This window comes from Xenopus laevis, chromosome 1S (assembly GCF_017654675.1).
Source record: "Xenopus laevis strain J_2021 chromosome 1S, Xenopus_laevis_v10.1, whole genome shotgun sequence".
Lineage (NCBI taxonomy): Eukaryota > Metazoa > Chordata > Amphibia > Anura > Pipidae > Xenopus > Xenopus laevis.
This window is the reverse complement of record NC_054372.1, coordinates 95470359-95495002: the sequence shown is the minus strand read 5'-3', so window position 1 is coordinate 95495002 and position 24644 is coordinate 95470359. Positions and strand designations below refer to the sequence as shown.

Here is a 24644-nt window from a genome sequence, read left to right as displayed (position 1 = left end):
AGTAGCCAAAAAAACACTTCGAAATTCAAAGTATTTTTTCTTCTATTCCTTCACTCAAACTTAATGAATGGGCCCCCAAGTGAGCATAATTTAGCTTATTTTGCTTAAAAGGAATCTACATATCAGCTGTCTTTTAAGTCACTCTCTGTAAACTATTGAAAATGATTGATAGAGTTTATAGCAATTTACCAGTCATTTAAATATTTTGTGGTTATTTATATTTTATGTGATTGTGATAATTTTGTATTAAAAAAGTTTGATCTGTGAAAACTGTTACATATAGCATAGTGGTACAGTTCATATATATAATTTTTAATAGTGCAGTTATTGTTATCCCATACATGGAACTAATGGATAATCCAGTCTGCAGAGCTCCTTATGATAAGTTGGCCAGGGGATCAGGGCCACTGATAATAAATCCATGTTGTTGCATTCACTGGAGTCTGATTGACGTCCAGCAGAATAACTTAAAATTGTTGCACCCCACAGTAAAATCATTTTAGGGCCCTATTAAAGTTTGAGAATAATAAATATGCTAAAACTGTCAGTGCCCCACTGGGGCCCCTTAAGTCTCCTGAGGGGTAACAGCAATGTAACACATGTTTTTGGGAGGCCTAATGATTTTTTTTTTAAAATGTTATCGTTGAATTTTAATCATTTTGAGATTTCTTTTGATCTCTGCTGCATGGCATGTTCAATGCCTAAGCATTTGATACTTTAATATTCCAGTGATCAGCTGCTAAATGTTTGCTGATTTATCAAACTCAAGAATTGATGAAATGATCATTACAACCAAGTAGTCAGACCCATATTTTACCCTAAATGTTTATGTTTTGGGAATATTTATAAAAGTTAACTGGACATTTTCAGGCAAATAAAAACATTCTTATTTAGTAAATCATAAATGAATGATTTGACCTAAAACGCTACTGCATGTATAAATAAATAAATTAATAAATAACACACAAGTAATTTGAAGCATGTTGCTTTAATTGAACTTATTGAACTAATACAAATGTATTAGTAAATGTTTGAGTTGATTTAAAACTTGTGATAAACTCTCCTGAATGATCCAATTCTGGGGCTTGAGGCTCCCCAGTCACTGTATTTCCTGTATTCACCAGGTCTCAGGTAGTATTGACGCCCCCTGTAGTTGGGTTCCTCGTAGAACATCCAGTGTCCATCAAACACATTGCAGGAGTGAATGTCATTGAAACGGAATCGATCATAAGTATTGGGGCAGTCATCAAAGAACTCCATCATCTGCCCTTGATAGTCTCCTCTTTCGTAGATTCTCATTTTGTATTGGCCATTGTGCTTTAGAAATAAAAAGGAAATGTAGAGACACTGTCAAAGCATGCCATTTGATGGTTGTAAAAATACTTTACCTACTTTGTACTATTTGGAAACTGTTTTATTGACATCTTTAAATTTTCTGTAGCTTTTACATTTTTTCCCTACTGTTCTACAGGTTTTTATCATATGTATGTAATATCAGTGATGACAATCTTTTGCATTCCAGTCATAACATATTATACCAGGGTTCCTTCAAAAAGAATGACTATATTTTGAATAACTGTTTTTAAACTTAAGGTTAAATATTTTAATTGCACGTTTTAACATAAAACTGTAATTATTTTCTCTTACTTCTGGAAAGTGTAGGAATATTATAAAGGATATTTTGGTTGGATTAGTTCAGATTTTTTTTCAAAACTTATGATTAAGCTTCTAAATTAAAGCTATTCCCTAAAACTGGTAAACATTTTCCCATAACTCCTGCTGGTTTTCATACAGCTAAAGTGAAATTCTGGCTATAGGTTGTGTAATCATCAATAACACTTACTGGAGGAATAAAGCGACAGGACCTGATGTTGTCATTGAAGCCCATCCATCTCTGAAAGTCTGGGTATTCTCCTTGCCAGAGATAATACTGGTGTCCCCTGTAACTGGGGTGCTCATAGAGGATCCAGTTTCCACCCTGTACCCTGATGGAGTTGCAGCGATTGAAGTATGAGGACAGGTCAGAACATTCTGAGCCACACTCATAGTGGCGGCCTTGGAAGTTCCTTTCCTCGTAGAAGAAGATCTGAAAAATATTGATATGTTATTTTTCTAAAAATGCTGTTATGAATCTTATTTTGCTGGCATTTGGGAAAAATACATTTGACTGTAATCCTGCTACAAAGATCTCAGGCAGTGATTAAATGATGTATGCAATGTGGGGGTTTGGTACATTTCCTAAGAAAGGTGGCCATGAAAAGTATGTATTTGGTGCAAATTGTTTCCTATTTTAATTAAAGTGAATAATTGTAATTGCTATTATTTGGCTCCTATGTAATTGTTTTCATTTAGGAAAACTATAGACCCAAAATGAACACTTAAGCAACAGATAGTTTATATCATAATATGTGGCCTATTAAAGAATCTCACCAAACTGCAATATAGATATCAGTAAATTTTGCCCTATTAAATAATTTCCCTTGAGCAACCATTTTGTGATGGTCTCTGGGCCCCTCAGAGGTCACCTGACCAGAAGTAACGCAGCAAGGTATTCCCTTGGTTTTTTTGTGTGCACCATGAATTGTATGATAACAGGGTGTGCCCCTTAGTTCCTAAAGTGGCAATTTTCTATTTTTGATTTAACAAAGCACATACTGCTAAAAAAAATACATTTTTTGATAATGCTGGATTTAACATTTAAGCTATTTTATGTGATATTTCTTTATAGAGACCTACATTGTGTGGGGTATAGTTTTCCTTTAAATGGAATAGGAATTCTAAAATGTACAATGCTATTCACAAATAACAGAATAAACATTCAAGTAAGCACGAGTTCTAAAGTGTGTAAAAACCACCAGAATGTTAGAGATTTTGGCTTACCTTTCCCATTTTGATTGATTGGAAGTTTCAGTGCAATGGAATGGAGAGATGAAGCAGCCTTTATATATGTCCTGTATTGCTGCTGTCTGTATAAGCTGAGCCTAGAGCTTTTGTTTTTGTCTAGGAAGGTACATGTAAAGACCTTTTGTATTGTATTGTGTTCAATTTTGTGCTGTAATAGTTATTTCTGGTACCTATGTTCCATAGATTATCTAAAGAGCTACCCTGCATTTCCAATTGTCAAAGCTTTGTAAGTGGACAACTAGAATGTGTTTTCAGCAGTGGAACAGAGTCTATTCATAGGGACAGATTTACTAAAGGGCGAATTGTCACCAGCGACCAATTTGCACACTTCACATAAGTTTGCCAGACGCAAATTTGTTACCACTTCGCTAATTCACTAAAATACAAAGTTGTGTCCTGGGTGCCGAAAATTTGCTAGCGAAAAGTTGCTAGTGATCTTACGCTTATGTCAATTTGAATAGGGCGGGTACATTAAAGTCATATGGACGTCTTTATTAGGGATGTTGCAAATGCTTGAAGTGGCCTCTTTTATTACAAATGTCCATGGAACCTTAATAAAGACAAAAGAGATCATATAATGCCCTAGACATGAGCCCACTGTAAAATGAATGTTCCATGGCCCTCAAATGTCTGGGAAAAATGTTAACCCAAAAAAGTTCAAGTTAGGACTTTTGCAGGCAATCCCGCTTTAAAAAAAGGAGAAGTCATCAGCTTTTTCATCAACTATAATTCATTTTCGACAGACAGGATATGATGTAAGTGACATAAGATTGAGGGAAATCTAGCTTCATTTTAGCAGTTCATCTAGTCTGAGGTGGAAAAGTCAACTCTGGCAAAAGAGGTAACATTCAATAAAATCTGAAATTGCAGACCAACGACCATTCACCTGAGCGAAAAGTCGCCTGGCGATAGAGTGCGAACAAATGCTAGCATCTCTTTCGCTAGGGAATTGTTGTCTACACCTGTTGGTGAATTAATGTCCCTGTGGATTGGGTTTCTGGTGAATTTTCGCTAGCGACAACCACTTCACCCTTTAGTAAATCTGAGCCATAGGGTGTATATTTATCAAAGAGTGAAGTTTGAGATCGGCACAGTCCTCTAGAGTGAAATTCCACCACTCTACATTCATTTCTATGGGAATTTGAAATCCCAAGGTAAGCCAAAATCTTTAACATTCTGATATTACATTGCAGCATGTGAATTTTTATTCACAAATTTGTTCTCATTGTAACTTGTATTACATTTCCCCATAGACTCTCAAGTGTGAAATGCATTTGAGCTTCTCTTTCCCTAATGGGGTAATATAATATTTGTCGGTAACACAGAGTTTGAAATGCATTTTTTATGTTTTAGTAAAGTAAGATATATAATTAATATGTTGCAAATTAAAGTGGACCTGTCACCTACACATAAAAAACTGCATAATGAAAGTCCTTTCCAAATTAAATATGGAACCCCAAAACATTTTTTCATTAAAACATCCATTCCTGTTATAAAGGTGTTTAAATATCTAAACTGTCAATCAAATATTACCTGCCCCGCCTCTATGCCCGTGGCATAGAGGAGGGGCAGTCAATTACTTTAACTTTCCATTCAGCACTTCCTAGATGTCACAGCTCTCCTCACATTCCCCCTTCCCTCCTCAGGCTCTATAATTGTGTACGGCACCGCACATGGACATTAGGTCCCTCATTCTGGTTCATACACAAGATTTTGGGGTGACACACAATTTCCCTTAATAACCTTGTCCACAAAATGGCAGCTGCCTGCTTGCTGTGATTGTATAATTCCAAAACAGAAGGAAACGAAATTTAAATAATAAATACAGTGTAAGTAAAGTTTATTTTGCTCAACTAACATGACAGAAAATAATTCGAAAATATTTCTTAGGGTGACAGGTCCCCTTTAACAAACTTCTTTGTGGCATTATTTTCCACTTTTAGTTATTTAGTAAATGCATTTGTGTAGTTAAGTTGAACTGAACTGAATGGCCCAATATGTGCTGCCATAGAAGCAAGGCTTGTTTTACCTTTCTTGCCTCCCTTGGCAATAATCAGTGTATATATTAGTAAATACAGTAAAAAATAACACATAAAATAAGTTGAAATTTAGATCTGAATTTTTTTTAAAACTTTAGGATTAGCAAAGCCTTTTGTAATGCTCCTCTCTTTTTATCATCATATGAAAACTTTCTGACAATCTCAGCTTCAGTTGAAAGCAGAGCAACGCTGTTTAGCTTTTCTTCACTAAGAGAGTATCCCAGGTAGTTTTTTTACTCTTTTTTAGCAAGGAAAGGTCTAATACTGCAGTTTGTTGCCAGTGTGCAAAGAAAAAATCATAATGATACATACACATTTGGGTAAATTCAAGTGAGTCTTCAACAATGTTTTTGAGCAGCTGAGGAATAGTGATGTCCTGGGCACCAATACATTTTAAATAAAGGTGCAGGCATTCATTAGGCAGTTTATGATCCAAGTGATTTGGATACAGACTGCACAGATGATAAGCTTGCAAATCCTCAGTGCTAAGTATGCTCATATTTTCAAATAAGCTGTTATTTTCAAATGAGTGTTCCGTCAGGGATAGTTTACACAGGATAGGGAGGAAGGTGTTAATTCTGAATTTATCTCTTGAGTTTAGTTGTGTGTGTCCTTGAAGGCTGACATCAAATGGCTTTTATGGTCTTTCTGTAGATCAGGGATCTCCAACCTTTTTTATGAGTGAGCCACATTCAAATAGCACCATCTGTATTGGCAGCCCGCAGAATGCTCTGTTTGGGAGTGCATTTGGTGAGTGAAATTAAAAAATTGAGCAACTGATTTGAGGTCCCTGGGAGCAATATTAAATGGGTCAGTGAGAATCTAGCCCAGATAACTCTCTAGCTTCTCTCTCACACCTTTTAAAATCATCCCTTATATCTTACAAAAGTCTGGTGAGACCATCATAAAGCCGTACAACTGTACCAATTTCAATATCCACACATTGTAAGCATTTGTTTGAAGCACTGAACCGCTCTAAAATGAAGCTCCAAAATACTGTCATGATGGCAGTCTCTAACTTCTGCAAGTTTTTGCTTGGACCTGCAGCCTCATTTTGAGTTGTTGGCATTTGGAAAACATAATCTTATGGCATCCAGTGCTTCTTTGATCTCCTTCCATGATCTTTTTAGACTGAGGCATGCATCACTCCTTGATGACCACCGTGTTGTAGATAAATTCTTAACTACTGTAGATTTCAGCTGTAAATGAGAGATCAACAATGCAAAAGAAAGCAACTGCTTCTCTGTAGCTTTCAGCAGCACTGGTTCTAACAAGGTTTAGAATAGGGACATGTTGCTAGCATTGTTATATGACTGTCCTCTGCAATCCTTTATGTCAATGTGATATTCAATGTGCCCATGACTGAACAAATTTCAAGTTTTATGACCCACATTTGGGATGAATTTAATGAACCTTTCATTGAGGATGCAGTCATTTTTAAGAGAAGGCAAACTGGTGTATATGATACATCTGGAGTTGAATCAACACCTGATGAGTAATATTTTGCTTGCTTTGTTTTGTTATTTTAACTTGTAGCATACTGAAGGCTACAATATCATTGAATTCATAACATATAGTTTTGGACAAGTATGATGTACTGCCATGACCAAAGTTTCCATACTTCTTTCTGTGCTCTTCTCAAGAAAAAGCTGGTCAACTCTGCCACTATTTTTTCCCTATTTTGCATGAAATTGTGACATTTTGACTCTTTGGGGGTTATTTTTAAAAGCTTGTATTCTTCAAGGTTTATTATGCCCCAAAGCAGCAAAAAACCAAAGCACTATGTGACATCCACCCGCTATCAAAGTATAATATTTTTAATTTCATTGCTTCCCTGAACTGCCACACTTCAAATCACATAAACTTCTTATCTGATCTGATAGGCATCTTCTGAATTTCTTTTGCCTTCTTCTGGATTAGCTAGCAGTTGTGTAGGTTTTATATAGCCACAAAAGGTTGAATTTGATGGATGTGTGTCTTTTTCTCCTTTACTGTATTTAATGTCTTTAACCACTGAGCCCTCCCTAAATATCTGAAGAATGCTGGGGTTTACAGAGCCAACCAGCATAAAGTGCTGCTGCCCGCTCTCACAATCCCAGCCCCACAACCATACGTGTTTATAGCAAATTAATTTACCATTTACAAATTAGTTAAATAATATAAAGTAAAAAGTAATTTTTAAGGGAGAAGATGACTACTGAACACTACTCAGTTGTCTTGGATGATTACCAGTGATGAACAAAATTAGCATGATTCGTTTGGATGAGAAATCTTACTCTCCCTATGCTGAGTGTCTGAGGCTAGTGCACCTGGACCTGTAGTAGGTGTATGTTAAAAAAGCGTTGATAAAGTTAAACATGTATTAGCTTTTCTATTTGTAAATTGGAAAAAAGTTGGCACAGCAGGGTGACTTGTGACTAATACAGGATATCTATGCACAATTGAAATGATCCTTTCCTCAAACATAGAATACTGTACCATACTTCTTTATTGTATTTTAAGAAGAGTTCATTCTTGAGTTTGCTGTAAATTTGTTAAATTATCAATTTACTGAGCAAAGTGTTAATTTAAACTAGAAACTAGCTCTGTGTTTACAGTTTAACCCCAGAGTAGTATGAATCTTTGTAAATAGACAATCCCATTCAAATAAACACAGCCTTGTTCATAAAGCCATAAATATAGGATCTGACCTAAAGCTGCACTGCATACATTTTTAAAAAGTGCTACACAGACAAGTAATTTTAAACATGTCTATTTTATTGAATTATCAATATAACTGTATTAGTAGATTTTTTAAATTGGTTTAAAATCTTTGATAAACTCTTTTGAATGAGCCAATTCTGGGGCTTGAGGCTCCCCAGTCATTGTATTTCCTGTATTGTCCAGGTCTCAGGTAGTACTGACGCCCCCTGTAGTTGGGTTCCTCGTAGAACATCCAGTGTCCATCAAACACATTGCAGGAGTGAATGTCATTGAAATGGAATCGATCATAAGTATTGGGACAGTCATCAAAGAACTCCATCATCTGCCCTTGGTAGTCTCCTCTTTCGTAGATTCTCATTTTGTATTGGCCATGGTACTTAAAAAATAAGATAAAATAAGTAACATAAAAAACATAAATACGATTAAACAAATAACTAAACAATTAAAATACCTTTCAATTCTGAAACTTTTTTTTATTTAAAACATTGCCATTGTCAGTACAGTTCAAAACCTGTGTCCTGCAGATGCTGATGACCTAGGTTTTTATACCTAGTGATAAGAACTAGGTATATCCTATATTATAGGATGTCAAGGATATATGCAGAAAATCACTATGTTTCTAGAATAAGGCAACCAGCTTATGTGAAAACTCAGGTATATTTCTAGAAAATGCAGCAAGAAGCATTTTATTTGAATGCAATAATTGAGTAGTCTTGTAGTTTCAAATTGTATTTGTGTCTTTTAAAATAAAGGTAACATTTTGTTCTATACCACCATCTGTATACAAGACACCAGAAGGATAAGTTCCCTGTACAATAGACTCAAACGGGGGAATGTAATAAAAATCGCTAACGGAAAAACTATTCGCAATGCGAAAAGTTATGCCTTTGCGCGAACAAATTTTGCTTTGTGCGAATTTAATTTAGCTTTTGCGAGCCCGGAAATTGTTTAGCGACCACTTCCGACAGTGAAAGACCGTTTGCGAATTTTATAGTTTGCGCCAATGTAATAAAACTTCTTACTGAAAAAGTCGTTATGTTTGCTCCAAAAGATTACGAAACCTTCAAGCACTTCTTATGAGTGCGCAATTAAAATTCGCAATGCAATAACAGTTTAAGGAACAATATTACATTGCGAGATGTGGATTTTTAGTCTTATTGGTGCGAATTGTTTTGCTCTTTGCGACTTTTATTACATTCCCCTGAAAGTTGTTTCTGTATTGGCACCATTCCTAGAAGTTACTTGCACCCAAACAGGATTATTTCAATTTGCCACCTAGCTTTCTCTTATGAATTGTGTGCAGGTGCATGTATTGATACAAGGTCACCCTAAATCCCAAATACTATCATAAACACCACATGCATTGTTGTGCTGGAAGTGACACCATACCCCTGCAAATTTTGCTAGGAGCTGAAAATAAAATTGCAGAAAAAAACATTGCAGCTTGTGCCCAAAAAGTGCACTTAGCACCATGCTAAATGAGGAGCGGCACAGAAATAGCTGAGATTAGACTTTGGTGATTGGTTGAATTATCATGACTGTAAATGTGCTGTTTTGAACACTTACATTTGGAAGAAAGCGACAGGACCTAACTGAGTCATTGAAACCCATCCATCTTTGAAAGTCTGGATATTCTCCTTGCCAGAGATAATACTGGTGTCCCTTGTAACTGGGGTGCTCGTACAGGATCCAGTTTCCACCATCTACCTTGATGGAGTTGCAGGGATTGAAGTATGAGGACAGGTCAGAACAATCTGAATTACACTCATAGTGGCGACCTTGGAAGTTCCTTTCTTCGTAGAAAAAGATCTGAAAGACAAATAATGGATTATTTTTTTTAAAAAAAAACTGTCCAAATTGATACGGTACTGATATTTTTTTAAGCAATGCCAGTTTTATTGTTGGCAATTAAAAAAAAATAGATGTCTCACTAGACTCATGTTGCATAGAGAACAGACACAGATACAATTCTGTGTGCACTTTGGAGTATTGATACTTTTCCTGAGAGAAGTTACCATCACCAATCACCAATATGTAGAAGTGCTGTACATTTTTAAATTTTTTAGTGAATGTTAATCAATGTTATCATTATTAGTTGGTTCCATTTTGTTTTAATGTAAGCATAGGCTAATTACAAACTGTAGTCTAAGCATATATGTGTAAATTCTTTCACCAACATTATTGTGTCTGAAAGTATTAGTAACAAATGTAAATGTGACTTCTACAGTATGATTGTAATTGAAAACCATCAGAATAGTTAATTGTTTTCTAGTTGTTGATTTTAGCTTACCTTTCCCATTTTGATTGAATGAAAGTTTCAGTGCTGTTGAAGAGTGAGTAGAGGCAGCCTTTATATATGCCTTGTATTGCTGCTGTCTGCATAAGCTGAACCTAGTGCTTTTGTTTTCTGTCTAGTATGTTAAATGTAAAGATATTTTGTCTTGTCTTGTGTTCAGTGTTGTGACAGTTATGTGCTGTGACAGTTTTTTCTCAGTGTTTTCTGACAGCTATGTTTTTTTTTACCAAAAGAGCTACCCAGCATTCTCAGTGAGTCGATAATCTAGTACCTGAACAAATGGAATCTATTTTGAGAAAGCTAGCAGTATAGAATATGATCCATACTTAGTCCATAAAAAGTCCATTTAATAGGGAATTCTTGATTTGGAAGAATTTGCTCATTAGCCATCAATTCATGAATTGGGGTTTACCAAACCTTAAAGGTGTAGCTTGTTTGAGTAACACATATTTATCACATATCGTTAGACATTAAAATGTTCTGAATAGTGATGGGGGAATAAATTCACCAGGCTCGAATTCACAGCAAATTTCTGCGTTTTGCTGTCTGAGAATAAATTCGCAAAACTGCCGGGAAGTTTCAATGGCGAAAAATCCATTGCATCAAAAAGATCTGGGGGCACGTCAGAATAGTCATGTGCATAAACATTGTTGCGTGTCTAAATTATTCAGACGCCCATTGACTTTATTGCATTTGGCCAAAATAAGCACGCGTATAGCAATTGTTGCAGGCATCTAAATTGACATCAAAATAATTTTGACTTCAATGAAGATTGCGAATATTTCATGGGAAATTCACAAACTTTTCGGTGAAGCGAAACAGGGCAAATTCACCCATCACTAGTTATGAAATAATTAAGCCAACGTCATCCCATTTTTAAAGGGGTTGTTCACCTTTAATTTAATTTCTAGTATGTTATAGAATGGTCAAATAGAAACAACTTTTCATTTGGTGTTCATTATTTTTTTTTTTTATAGTTTTTGATTTATTTGTCTTCTGACTCTTTCCAGCTTTCAAATGGGGGTCACTGATCCCATCTAAATACAAACGTTCTGTAAGGCTACAAATACTGTATATTTATTACTTTCTATTCTGGCATCTTCTATTCATAATCCAGTCCGATACTTAAATCAGTGAATGATTGCTAAGGTAATTTGGACCCTAGCTGCCAAATCGCTGAAATTGGAAACTGAAGAACTGCAAAATAATAAACTAAGTAACTCAGAAACCACAAAGAATAAAAAATGAAAACCAGTTTCAGATTGTCTCAGAATATCACTCTTTACATCAGGGGTGCCCAGACTTTGTTAAACTGGGATCTGCTCTCGACACCTGGCCTCCACCAGGAGATCTACCTTGATAAAAATAGTGTGCTCTCCTAAGGCAGAAGAATGCATACTCCTGTATTGTGCAATTTTATGTACACATACAGTACCCCAGAACTCATAGAAGGGTGTCGATTCCATATATAAATACCCCCCAGAACTCACAGCCAGATGGCACAGTGTCAAATTAATGTCAAATTCATACCCCCAGAAGTCATAGCAAAATGGCAATTTTATTTATAAATACCCCCAGCAGTCATAGCAGTGACACAGAGTCACAGAAGGCAGGGAAAGAGTTAATAGTCACTTTGGGATAAACACCAGGCAAATGTGTGTAAGAAATTGGTTAGGGAAGAGTTAGGGGGGGGGGAAGTACCAGCAGGCAGTACAGGTAATAAAAACTGCTTACCATTGCACTGCTGAACTTATCAGTTCAGGGGGGGGGAGAGGGGGAAATCTGTAGAGTTGTACTCAGCCAGATAACCCCGACCTCCCTTCCTTCCTGCTCAAAACAGCTAGCCCGCCCTTTGTGCTGCTCCTGTTCTGCCTGCTCATCCTCCCTTCCATTCATGCTGCTTCTCTTGTCTGCCTTGCCTTCCTTCTGTAGATAATGCATAGCACACCTGATTTGAAAAACAAAATTCATTTATTGCAAAAAAGAAGAAAAAAATATAAGCAAAGAAAATACACAAAACATAATCAAAAATCAGAAATGAGCCCAACGCGTTTCGACCTTAAGGGTCTTCATCAGGGGCACAAATAAACAAAAAATCAAAAAGGCAGAACGAGTCTTACTGTCTGTGTCATTTTATAATCCATGCTGAGTACATGCGATGGTAATCTGGCGTCTGACGTCACTTCCGCCCCCCAACTCTTAGGGGGTAAAGCAGCATCATCTGGGTATCCTATTGGAACGCAAATGCGTTCCATTCTAGCGTCCATCCTACGTCTATCGTTTTCTGGATACATAATAAGCGGTCACAGATGAAGTTCAGGCTCTTGACATCACTGCCGCTTGTTTTAACCTACAGGAGCAGCCCAGCATTTCCTGGAAGTCCAGTTGGAACGCACATGCGTTCCATCATAGCGTCCAAAGCCTCAGAGAATCAAGTAGAATTATATGTAATGAGTCCACTGTAAATATCAAAATATCAATAAACATTAGAGACCACCATAAGGTTTTATGAAAATGCTTATCACTTCTTGTCATTTTGAACATTACTCACATTAGCAGCACAAATGCTTGCCAGCACTTCTATATTAACGTGAAACGCATTAAATAATGTTCCTATTCAGGGCCCACTGTCTCATAGATTATAAAGTACTCATTAAAGAACAACTAAAAAGAATAAGCATGTAACTTTGGAACCTGTCCATGGAAACCGACTATCTGAAGCTCATCAGGATTTAGAACACTAAATCAAAAAACAACAGACCAATGGGAAAATTGCATTCCTTCTGTGACGCTCCTCTTGTCTGCCTTCCCTTCCTCTCTTCCTTCCATGCTGCTTCTCTTGTCTGCCTTCCCTTTCTCCCTTCCATGCCACTGTTCTTGTCTGCCTTCCCTCTCTCCCTTCCATGCCGCACCTCTTGTCTGCCTTCCCTCCCTTCTGTGCTACTCCTCTTGTCTGCCTTCCCTGCCTTCCTTCCATGCTGCTCCTCTTGTCTGTAGGGATGTAGTGAACTGCCGATTTGGTGTTCGCGAACGCCGTTCGCGAACACCGGCAAAAAATGCGAACGTTTCGCGAACAGTTCGCGAACTTCGAACACCCGCTAAAATCGTTCGATTCGAACGATCGAAGGATTTTAATCGTTCGATCGAACGATTTTCATTCGAATCGAACGATCGAAGCATTCGATCGAATGCTTTTCATTCGATCGAATGCTTACAATCGTTCGAACGAATGGAAATCGTTCAATTTTTAGCGGTCGAAGGAATTCGAATGGTCGAACGATTTGTATTGGAATCGAACGCGAACTCAAAATGCGAACGTCGCGCGACGTTCGCGAACATTCGGCGGACGCGAACGGTCGAAGTTCGCGCAAACAAGTTCGCCGGCGAACAGTTCGCTACATCCCTACTTGTCTGCCTTCCCTCCTTCCCTTCCCTGCTGCTCCTCTTGTCTACCCTTCCTTCCTTGCTGCTCCTCTTGTCTGCCTTCCCTCCCTCCCTTCTGTGCCACTCCTCTTGTCTGGCTTCCCTCCCATCCATACCGCTCCTCTTGTCTGCCTTCCCTCTCTCCCCCTTCCGTGCTGCTCCTTTTGTCTGCCTTCCATCCCCTCCTTCCATGCTGCTCATCTTGTCTGCCTTCCCTCCCTCCCTTCTGTGCCGCTCCTCTTGTCTGCCTTCCCTCTCAGCCTTCCATGCTGCTCCTCTTGTCTGCCCTTCCTTCATTGCTTGCTGCTCCTCTTGTCTGCCTTCCCTCTCTCCCTTCCGTGCTGCTCCTCTTGTCTGTCTTCCCTCCCTCCCTTCTGTGCCACTCTTCTTGTCTGCCTTCCCTCCCTTCCATGTCACTCCTCTTGTCTGCCTTCCCTCTCTCACTTCCGTGCCTCTCCTCTTGTCTGCCTTCCCTCCCTCCCTTCCTTGCCGCACCTCTTGTCTGCCTTCCCTCCCTTCCTTCCTTGCTGCTCCTCTTGTCTGCCTTCCCTCCCTCCCTTCCATGCTGCTCCTCTTGTCTGCCTTCCCACTTTCCCTTCCATACTGCTCCTCTTGTCTGCCCTACCTCCCTTCCTTCTGTGCTGCTCCTCTTGTCTGCCTTCCATCTCTCCCTTCCATGCTGCTCCTCTTGTCTGCCCTTCCTACCTTGCTGCTCCTCTTGTCTGCCTTCCCCCTCTCCCTTCTGTGCTACTCTTCTTGTCTGCCTTCACTCCCTTCCTTCTGTGCCACTCCTCTTGTCTGCCTTCTCTCCCTTCCGTGCTGCTCCTTTTGTCTGCCTTCCCTCTCTCCCTTCCGTGCCGCTCCTCTTGTCTGTCTTCCTTCCCTGCCACTCCTCTTCCCTGCCTTCCTTCCCTTCCTTTTGTGCTGCTCCTCTTGTCTTCCCTCCCTCCCTTACGTGCTGCTCCTCTAGTCTGCCTTCCATCCCTTCCTTCCCTGCTGTTCTTATTGTCTGTCTTCCCTCTCTCCCTTCAGTGCCTCTCCTCTTGTCTGCCTTTCCTCTCTCCCTTCCATGCTGCTCCACTTGTCTGCCCTTCCTCCCTCCCTTCATGCTGCTCCTCTTGTCTGCCTTCCCTCTCTCCCTTCCATCTCTCTCTCCCATGATGCACCTCTAGTCTGCCCTTCCTTCCTTCCATGCTGCTCCTCTTGTCTGCTTTCCCTCTCTCCCTTCTGTGCCGTTCCTCTTGTCTGCCTTCCCTCCCATCCTTCCGGGCCACTCCTTTTGTCTGCCGTCCCTCCCTTCCATTTCGCTCCTCTTGTCTGCCTTCCCTCCCTTCCTTCCTTGCTGCTCCTCTTGTCTGCCTTCCCTCCCTCCCTTCCATGCCGCTCCTCGTCTGCCTTCCCTTCCTCCTATCCTTGCAGTTCCTCTTGTCTGCCTTCCCTCCCTCCCATTCCGTGCTGCTCCTCTTGTCTGCCTTCCCTCTCTCCCTTCCGTGCCACTCATCTTCTCTGCCTTCCCTCCCTTCCTTCTGTGCCGCCCTCGTCTGCCTTCCCTCTCTCCATTCGTGGCGATCCTCGTCTGCCTTCCTTCTCTCCCTTCCGTGCTACTCCTCTTGTCTGTCTTCCCTTCCTTCCGTGCCACTCCTCTTGTCTGCCTTCCCTCTCTCCCTTCCGTGCTACTCCTCTTGTCTGCCCTTCCTCCCTTGCTCTCATCTGCCTGTCTGCCCGTCCTACCTCCCTTACATTTGTGCTGCTGCTCCAACTCTTTAGCCCCACCCACCTTCCATTCATGCTGCTGCTTCTCCTCCTCTTCTTTAGCCCACCACTCTCCTTCCCTTCATGCTGCTCTCCAGCCCAGCCCTCCCAACACTGGGCCCCTGGTCGCGTTCTACCAGGAACATTACCACGATCTACTGGTAGACCGTGATCGACGTCCTGGGCACCCCTGCTTTACGTCATACAAAAGGCTAACTCAGAGGTGAACAACCCCTTTAAAGAAGTCATATTTCTAGCTATCTAACTCTTCCTCATACAGCTTTCACATTGTTTAGCAAATACAACCCTTGGTATTCATATGGAGTAGGAATTAAGATTATAAAACTCTGTTGTTTTTTTGCTTGAACATTAGGGTAACGTTTTTGGAGGTAATTGTAAATGCCCTGTAGCCTGAAATGTTGCCAATATGTTGGTAGCAGTAAGTAAAACATATACATTAGAATATACAGAGGGTTGAACCCCCCACCAAAATATGAAGAAGTGACTTTGACAAGTTATTACTAGTAGAAGCACGGAGAATCTATACATTAGATTGATACTTAAGGTTTTGCCCATTAAGTCTGCAATATAAATATATAGAGCTCTCAATATATATATTCATGGGCTATGTATATGGTATCATGATTTGGAAAAAAATGTTTATATTGTAATATAAAGTAATATATCCTACAGTATATGGAGCACCTTAGTATTCCAACACACTATGGAATGCATTTGGGTTCCCCTTCCATAAAAGAGAACTAAACAGTGAAAATGAATATGGCTAAAAAATGAACCATCCTAAAGGTTCAGCATCTATATAGTAGTAATGATCTAGACCTTCAAAGTTGTCCACCACATTAGTTTTCCATCTTAGATTTTGTTAGGAGTGTCTGTGACATTCAGATGCTCAGTGTACTTTGAGCAACTGTTGAGAAGCCAAGTTTAGGTAAATAAGGTTTACCTGTCATATGATCTGATGCAGGGCTATTTATTGGAACATGTGCTGTCATGTACTAATAATTATTTACTAATCAGTTTCAGCCTTATATTGTGACATTTATATTTTATATTTAGTATCTTGTATCTTGTATATTGGTCCGGGCGATCCTGGCCCCTCTGCTGCCTGAGGCAGCAGCAGTTGCTGCTGCCCCCCCTCCCCAAGAAATTCGCTCTTAAAGTACCAGGAGCAGCATTTTTGCTGCCCCTAGTACCTAGTGGGGCGCTGCCGCCTGAGGCGACAGCCTCAACTCGCCTCATTGGCGAAGCACCCCTGCTAAGCTCAGTAACTGACAGCAGCACAGAGAATAATCTGGAAACAATTTTGTGTTTAAACATAAACAATTTTGAATATAATCAATGTATATTAAAATAGCTTGAAATTTAGATCTGAAAAAAATCTGAAAACTTTAGGATTAGCAAAGCCTTTTATAATGCTCTTTTATTTTTGCAAATGTTTCAATGATGTCTTCATATGAAAACTTTCTGACAATCTCAGCTTCAGTTGCAAGCAGAGCAAAGCTGTTTAGCCTTTCTTTACTAAGAGAGGATCTCTTTTTACTCTTTTTTTTTAGCAAGGAAAGGATCTTATACTGCAGTTTGTTGCCAGTGTGCAAAGAAAATTTCGTATATACACATTTGGGTGAATTTCTTCCAGTGAGTCTTCAACAATGGTTTTGAACACAGGAATAGTGATATCCAGGTAAAGTACAGAGGTGCAGCCATTCATTAGGCAGTTTGTGATTCAAGTCATTTGGAGTCTGACTGCACAGATGATAAGTTTGCAAATCCTCATTGATAAGTATGCTCATATTTTCAAATAACCTGAAATAACTGTTCAGTAAAGTATAGTTTATCCAGGATAGGGAGGAAGGTGTTAACTCTGAATTTATCTCTTGGGCTTAGTTGTGCGTGTCCTTGACGGCTGACATCAAATGGCTTTTATGGTCTTCCTGTAGATTAGGGATCTCCAACCTTTTTTATGAGTGCGCCACATTCAAATATAAAAAAGTTGGAGAGCAACACAAGCACAAAAAAGCCCATAGGGAGGGCCAAATAAGAGTATTGATTGGCTGTTTGGTAGCACCAGCTGTATTGGCAGCCCACAGAATGCTCTGTTTGGGAGTGCATTTGGTTTTTGTGCCTTAAAAATTGCCTACAAGCCAGGAATTAAAAATAAGGCACTTGATTTGAGGCCCATGGGAGCAACATCAAATGGGTTGGTGAGAAACATGTGGCTCATGAGCCACTGGTTGGGATCATTGCTGTAGACAAATCATATTCTTCTAGCCCAGATAACTCTCTAGCCTCTCTCAAACCTTTCAAAACCATCCCTTTCAAAAGTCTGGTGAGGCCATCATAAAGATGTACAACTGTACCAATTTCAATATCCATATATTGTGAGCATTTGTTTGAAACATTGAACCACTCTAATATGAAGCTCCATTATGGTGGCAGTCTCTAACTTTTGCAAGTTTTTGCTTAGACCTGCAGCCTCATTTCGAGATCATTAAGAGATCTTCTTAGACTGAGGCATGCATCACTCCTTGATGACCACCATGTAGTAGTTTTTAAATTCTTAACTACTGTAGATTTCAGCTGTAAATGAGAGATCAACAATGCAAAAGAAATCAACTGCTTCCCCACAGCTTTCAGCAGCACTGGTTCTAACAAGGTTTAGTGAGTGTGCAGAGCAAGGGATGTATACAGCTAGAGAATTCACCTGTTTTTTTCCAGCCTGATCACCAGAATATGGACATGTTGCTAGCATTGTTATATGACTGTCCTCTGCAATCCATTATATCAATGTGACATACTTTCAGAGTGTCCATGACTGAACAAATTTTAAGTTTTATGACCCACATTTGGGATGAATTTAATGAAACTTTCTTTGAGGATGCAGTCATTTCTGATAGAAGGCAAACTGATCTGTATATGATACATCTGGAGTTGAATCAACACTTACTGAGTAATATTTTGCTTGCTTTGCTTTGTTTATTATAACTTCTAGCATACTGAACGATACACTATCATTGAATTAATAACATATAGTTTTGGACCAGTATTATGTACTGTCATGAGCAATGTTTTCCTACTTCTTCCTTTGCTCTTCATAAGAAAAAGCTGGTCAACTGCCACTACTTTTTGCCCAATTTTGCATGAAATTGTGACATTTTGACTCTTTTTAAAAGCCTGTATTTTTCAAGATTTATTATGTCCCATAGCAGCAAAAAAACAAAGCGCTATGTGACATCCACCCATTATCAAAGTATAGTATTTTAAATTGTATTTTTTCCTGAACATCCACACTTCAAATCATATAAACTTCTTAGCTGATCTGATCTTCTGGATTTCTTTTGCCTTCTTCTGGATTAGCTAGCAATTGTGTAGGTTTTATATAGACATAAAAGGTTGAACTTGATGGATGTGTGTCTTATTCTCCTTTACTGTATTTAATGCCCTTACCACTGAGCCCTCCCTAAATATCCAAAGAATGCTGGGGCTTACAGAGCCAACCAGCATAAAGTGCTGCCGCCTGCTCTCACAATTCCAGCTCCACAACCATATGCGTTTATAGCTAGGGATGTAGCGAACCGCCGATAATGTGTTCGCGAACGCCGTTCGCGAACACCGGCAAAAAATGCGAACAGTTCGCGAACAGTTCGCGAACTTCGAACATCCGAAAATCGTTCGATTCGAACGATCGAACGATTTTAATCGTTCGATCGAACGATTTTCGTTCGAATCGAACGATCGAAGCCATTCGATCGAATGATTTCATTCAATCCAATGGCTTCGATCGTTCGATTCGAACGAAAATCCTTCGATTTTAGCGATCGAATGGTCGAATGGTCGAACGATTTTGACGCGAACGCCTATTGGCGAACGTCGCGCGACGTTCGCGAACTTGCGGCGGACGCGAACAGCCGATGTTCGCGCGAACAAGTTCGCCGGCGAACAGTCCGCGACATCCCTATTTATAGCAAATTAATTTACCATTTACAAATTAGTTAAATATTATAAAATAAAAAGTCATTTTTAAGGGAGATGAGGCTAGAGCCTTAAATTAATTTCAGTAGCATATGTTTAAAATCCATTTAGTTTACATAAAATTAATCAGCAGCATTATTATTTATATAATTAACCTTCCAACTGGAAGATTTCCAATCAATAAAGTGCAGTTCTGTAACTGTTGTTTCCCTGCCTGCAGTGGCTGTGCTATTAAATTTCAGCTAATTTTGCATGAACTGTGTACAGCTCTGAGGCAAAAAAGAGAACCAGTACATAATCTGCCAAACCCCGCACAAGTGACATCACAACATTGTGCATGCATGTGCAGTCAAGTGATGACTTCACTCTACACGAGGCCCAACCAATAAAAACTGGTTACAAACTTCTCTCTTCTCTGCCTATGTTGGCAAAATAAGGAGTTAATTATTATGTGATTTTAGTAAGCACAGCTGGTGGCTAAGAAAGGGATCCCAATGCCTTTATGAAAATAAATGTTACAGTACACAACACAGTCACATAGTAGCGCTGAGCTGCGGGTTACGGTGGTATGCTTTGACTTATACTGTCCGTTATAAACCACCCTAAACAGCTTGCTGTCCTAGACCAGGGCCTTTGTGGCCCAGAAGATGGATCCGCTGAAAGTGGGGGCAAGGTAGAAGATACATTTTTATAATTATATCTTGCACTAGACAGCAAAATCTGAAATTGAAAGCAAAGTCACACTCTACTTCCAGTTTGTACAAGTACAATTAACAGAGAAGCCCTCTGTAATGGCTGTAAGGCTTCAATTGTGGCAAGGGGGGTTTCTTAGTGGACTGCTGATATGTTTTGATATAAATATTTAAAAAAAAAAAAAAAACGGAACTGATACAGTAAATCCTAATCTTTTCTGTCCACTCACTAAATAAAAATACATATTTCAGCTTTAAACAAGAATGAAAACCCATGACCTTTTTAAAAAGTTCCCCCATAATAAGCAAATAGCACATTCTATTTATATAAATTGTCATTTTTTTATACAACCCCATAAAAAGCTGCCTTAAGTATGTACAAAAAAAGCAAACAATATGTAATAAAAGCCTCAGAGTTGCCCATATGGAATAACCCATAGCAACCAATAAGATATTTGTTTTTAAACAAATACTGAATGATTGTCTTGGATGATTACCAGTGATAAGCATAATTTCATTTGGATGAGAAATTTTACTCATTTACAAATAAACACAGCCTTGTTCATTAAGCCACAAATATAGGATTTGACCTAAAGCTGCACGGCATAAATACATTTTAAAAAAGTACTACACAGACAAGTTATTTAAAAAATTTCTATTTTATTGAATTATCAATATAACTGTAATATAACTGAATTAAAACCTTTGATAAACTCTTCTGAATGAGCCAATTCTGGGGCTTGAGGCTCCCCAGTCATTGTATCTCCTGTATTCTCCAGGTCTCATGTAGTACTGATGCCCCCTGTAGTTGGGTTCCTCGTAGAACATCCAGTGTCCATCAAACACATTGCAGGAGTGAATGTCATGGAAACGGAATCGATCATAAGTATTGGGGCAGTCATCAAAGAACTCCATCATCTGCCCTTGGTAGTCTCCTTTTTCGTAGATTCTCATTTTGTATTGGCCATGGTACTTAAAAAATAAGATTAAATAAGTAAGATAAAAACATAAATACTATTAAACAAATAATAAAACAATAAAAATACCTTTCTGAAACTTCTTTTTATTTAAAACATTCCCATGGTCAATAAAGTCGACATCTTTCAATTTTCAATACCCTTTCAAATTTAGCCCTGCTGCAGATTCTGATCATATTTTATATCAGTTACCTTAACATATTATTTAAGGGTTCTGGGAAAAATGAATCACTATGTTTTGAGTAACTGTCATCAAACATATTAAAAATATTTTTTTAATTTCATGTTTTAATAATCCAACTGTCTAAAATGTAATTATTTATTTAATTGCAAATTTTAATATGTAACTGTAATTTTTTGTTTTCTGTGCATGAAATATACATATTTGCATTCTTACAGTATCTGTGTAAAATTTGATGGACCTCAAAAAGGGTGAAACTGATCTTTTGCATGGATTAATTTACAATTATTTTTCAAACTAATGAGTAAGCTTCTACTTATAGGCTTATGCAATGAAACCGGCAAACTGGGAAAAAATATGTTTTTTTTCAAACAGCCGAGATAAGACTTTGGTGATTGGTTGTGTTATCATCACTGTAAATGTGCTGTTTTGAATACTTACATTTGCAAGAAAGCGACAGGACCTAATGGAGTCATTGAAACCCATCCATCTCTGAAAGTCTGGGTATTCTCCTTGCCAGAGATAATACTGGTGTCCCTTGTAACTGGGGTGCTCAAAGAGGATCCAGTTTCCACCCTCTACCCTGATGGAGTTACAGCGATTGAAGTATGAGGACAGATCAGAACAGTCTGCGCCACACTCATAATGGCGACCTTGGAAGTTCCTTTCCTCATAGAAGAAGATCTGAAAGACAAATAATTGATTGTTTTTTTCATAAAACTGGCCAAATTGATACGGTACTGATATTTTTATAAGCAATGCCAGTTTTATTGTTAGCAATTTAGAGAACAGGCACAGATACAGTTCCGGGTGCACTTTGGAGTATTGATTCTTTTCCTGAGAGAAGTTGACATGACCAGTATGTAGAATTGCTGCACGTTGTTTCATTTTTAGTGAATGTTAATCATTGTTATCTCTATTAGTTGGTTCCATCTTGTTTTAATAAAAACATAGGCTAATTTCAAACTGTAGTCTAAGCATAATTTCTTAGGGGCAGATTTATCAAGGGTCGAATTTCGAAGTAAAGAATACTTCGAAATTCTACTGTGCTGTATTGCATCAGCTATGCGTGATGTTGTCTACTGTTCTGTCCTGCTCACTGTCTGAAGTAAGATTGACAGGCAGATAACCCTTCTTCAAAGTACCACACTGTGTAAGTTGTTAACTTGTTTAATGGGTATTTAAAGATGAAAGGGTAAAACTGAAATACATACAAATAAAGAGGTATAAGAGGCTGGACTGGTAAAACAATATACATACAGTACACATGCATATACATTATACAGATGTAATAAATCTGTTACCAAACAGAAACAAACCTCTCTATCTAAGATGCAAAAGCTGAGTATATTAAACAAATAGAACTGTATACACTCACCAACAATGCTGCATAGGGCCTTTTAGCATGGAGAAAGCTGAAAGCACATGAGATGAACTGCACAGGCTGGAAACAACTACTTCCTGTGACCTGGAGTTATGACATCAGAGGTCAATAACTAACTTTATTAAACAAATAACTAACACCAGGAAATATCTACAAGTGTCCAGTAGATGGAGCTGAAGGACTGCTCATACCTGTAATCAAATGAAAAGACATATACCTGTCCTAACAGTACACTCCCCGCCTGGTGTCTGTAAGATCACCACAATTATTCTAGTCCAATCAGGGAGCAGGGTCTTCAGACTGAAGAAGAAGGATGAGCTCTGTCACTGGTCTGAAGAATAATGTAGAACTCCGATCTCTGGCAATCTTTATTTCCACTTTGCGAACTTTGCCATCTTTATCAGGGAAAGTCTTTGTTACACGACCCATAGGCCATTCATTCCTCTTGGTATGTTGATCTTTTAGAAGGACAAGATCTCCTGTGTTGATGTTAGGTCTATCTGATTGCCATTTCCTTCTTACCTGCAGGGTAGATAGATACTGTTTGCGCCACCGGTCCCAGAAGACCTTGGCTAGGCTTTGAACCTGTCTCCATTGTCTTTTATAGAGATCTTTACCATCAAAGTTCCCAGAAGGTACAGGATGAGATGCAAACTTCTGAGTCAACAGTGTAGCTGGAGTGAGTATTTGTGGGTCCTCAGGATCTGATGAGACTGGGGTCAGAGGCCTTGAGTTCACTATTGCAGTCACTTCTGCCATTAGAGTAATGAGAACCTCATGAGAGAGTTTTGAAGGTAACTGTAGAAGCATGGAGTCTAATATTCTTCTTGCAACTCCTATCATTCTTTCCCACACACCTCCCATGTGGGAGGCATGAGGAGGATTAAAGATCCAACACACCTCTTGTTTGGAAAGGAAACTTTCTATCTCTTCATAGTTAAGGTTGGAAGAGATTCCAAGTTCACGGCATGCTCCAACGAAGTTGGTTCCACGATCAGATCTGATAGTTTTGACTTGACCACGTATAGCAAAAAACCTTCTGAAAGAATTTATAAAGCTTGAAGTGTCCATGGATTCTATCACTTCAATATGAATGGCTCTGATATTTAGACAAGTAAAAAGAACTGCCCATCTTTTGCTGTCGGCAGAGCCTCCTCGTGTACGTCTTGAGCAGACTGTCCATGGCCCAAATACATCAAGGCCAATGTGAGTGAATGGTGGATCTGTTCTCAGTCTATCAGGTGGCAAATCTGCCATTTTTTGTGTTTCGCAAGTATTTCTGAGCTTCTTGCATATGACACATTTAAAGATGAGGCTACTCACACATCTCTTTCCTCCTGTTATCCAGTATCCTGCTGAGCGGACGGCTCCTTCTGTAATGTGGCGCCCTTGGTGTTGCGACTGGATGTGATAGTGACGAACAATGAGGGTCGCAATGTAGTGATGACCAGGCACAATAATTGGATTCCTTTCTTCTGGTCCTAGGTCTGCATTTCTCAAGCGACCACCTACTCTCAGTAGTCCATTTTCATCTATGAAAGGGTCCAATGCTCTGAGAGGACTATCATTTGGCATGCCTTCCTTTTCTAAAATGCTCTGTATTTCTTTTGCAAAAGTCTCTTTTTGAACATTCTGTATGATGACTGTTCTAGCTTTCTTAAAGTCATGCACCAAGTTTAGTTCTTTGCAAAGGTGCCAGCCCTTACAATGATCAAGTTGGCTGTCTCTTTTTTGTTTGAACAGATGTGCAACATGAATGAGGCGTGCTAATGCTCTCGTCAAAGTATTCCAGCTAGAGAACCTGCAAAAACGTTCAGACCCTAGTTCTTTATCTTTGGATGTTGTACTCAAGGTTGTAACTTGTGGACGAATCTCTGTATCTTGAGCTGGATCCACTAATGTAAAGGTTTCAGTCTCTAGTTTCAAGTGGTGAGAATGACTCAAGAAGGGTGGACCTGTGAACCACATAGTATCTTTCAGGTGTGCTGCTGATACAGATCTTGTGGCCAGATCAGCTGGATTGCTCTCAGTTGACACATAGTGCCATTGTTCAGGGAGAGAGGATCTTCTTATTCGCTGAACTCTGTTGCTAACAAAGACATAAAATCTTCTTTTCTCATCGCAAATGTAGCCTAAAACTATTCTGCTATCTGTGAAGTAGCTGACAGAGTCTATATTGGTGTCAATTTCTTTTGTTATGAATGCAGCTATATCCACTGCGAGGACTGCTGCACAGAGTTCGAGTCGTGGGACTGTAAGTTCTGGACATGGGGCTAACTTAGCTTTTCCTAGCACAAAACCTA

At 39.0% G+C, this 24644-nt stretch overlaps 3 protein-coding genes across 3 annotated transcripts; all 3 read right to left on the bottom strand.

Annotated features, from left to right (window-relative positions):
* Window positions 1–994: 994 nt before the first annotated feature.
* On the bottom strand, window positions 995–3006 carry crygdl.4.S (crystallin gamma D like gene 4 S homeolog). Its single transcript, XM_018242821.2, has 3 exons — window positions 2881–3006; window positions 1844–2086; window positions 995–1317 (listed from the first exon to the last, which is right to left on the bottom strand). The coding sequence occupies exons 1-3, from the start codon at window positions 2887–2889 to the stop codon at window positions 1042–1044; spliced, it is 528 nt and encodes a 175-aa protein (XP_018098310.1). The 5' UTR covers window positions 2890–3006; the 3' UTR covers window positions 995–1041.
* A 4699-nt stretch (window positions 3007–7705) lies between these two features.
* crygdl.3.S (crystallin gamma D like gene 3 S homeolog) lies at window positions 7706–8012 on the bottom strand. The gene has a single exon (XM_018242820.2). It carries the CDS (start codon window positions 8002–8004, stop codon window positions 7747–7749), a length of 258 nt encoding a protein of 85 aa, XP_018098309.2. The 5' UTR covers window positions 8005–8012; the 3' UTR covers window positions 7706–7746.
* A 12448-nt stretch (window positions 8013–20460) lies between these two features.
* On the bottom strand, window positions 20461–21867 carry crygdl.2.S (crystallin gamma D like gene 2 S homeolog). The gene is made up of 2 exons (XM_018241394.2): window positions 21399–21867; window positions 20461–20771 (listed from the first exon to the last, which is right to left on the bottom strand). Exons 1-2 carry the CDS (start codon window positions 21843–21845, stop codon window positions 20496–20498), a joined length of 723 nt encoding a protein of 240 aa, XP_018096883.2. The 5' UTR covers window positions 21846–21867; the 3' UTR covers window positions 20461–20495.
* Between the last annotated feature and the right edge of the window lie 2777 nt (window positions 21868–24644).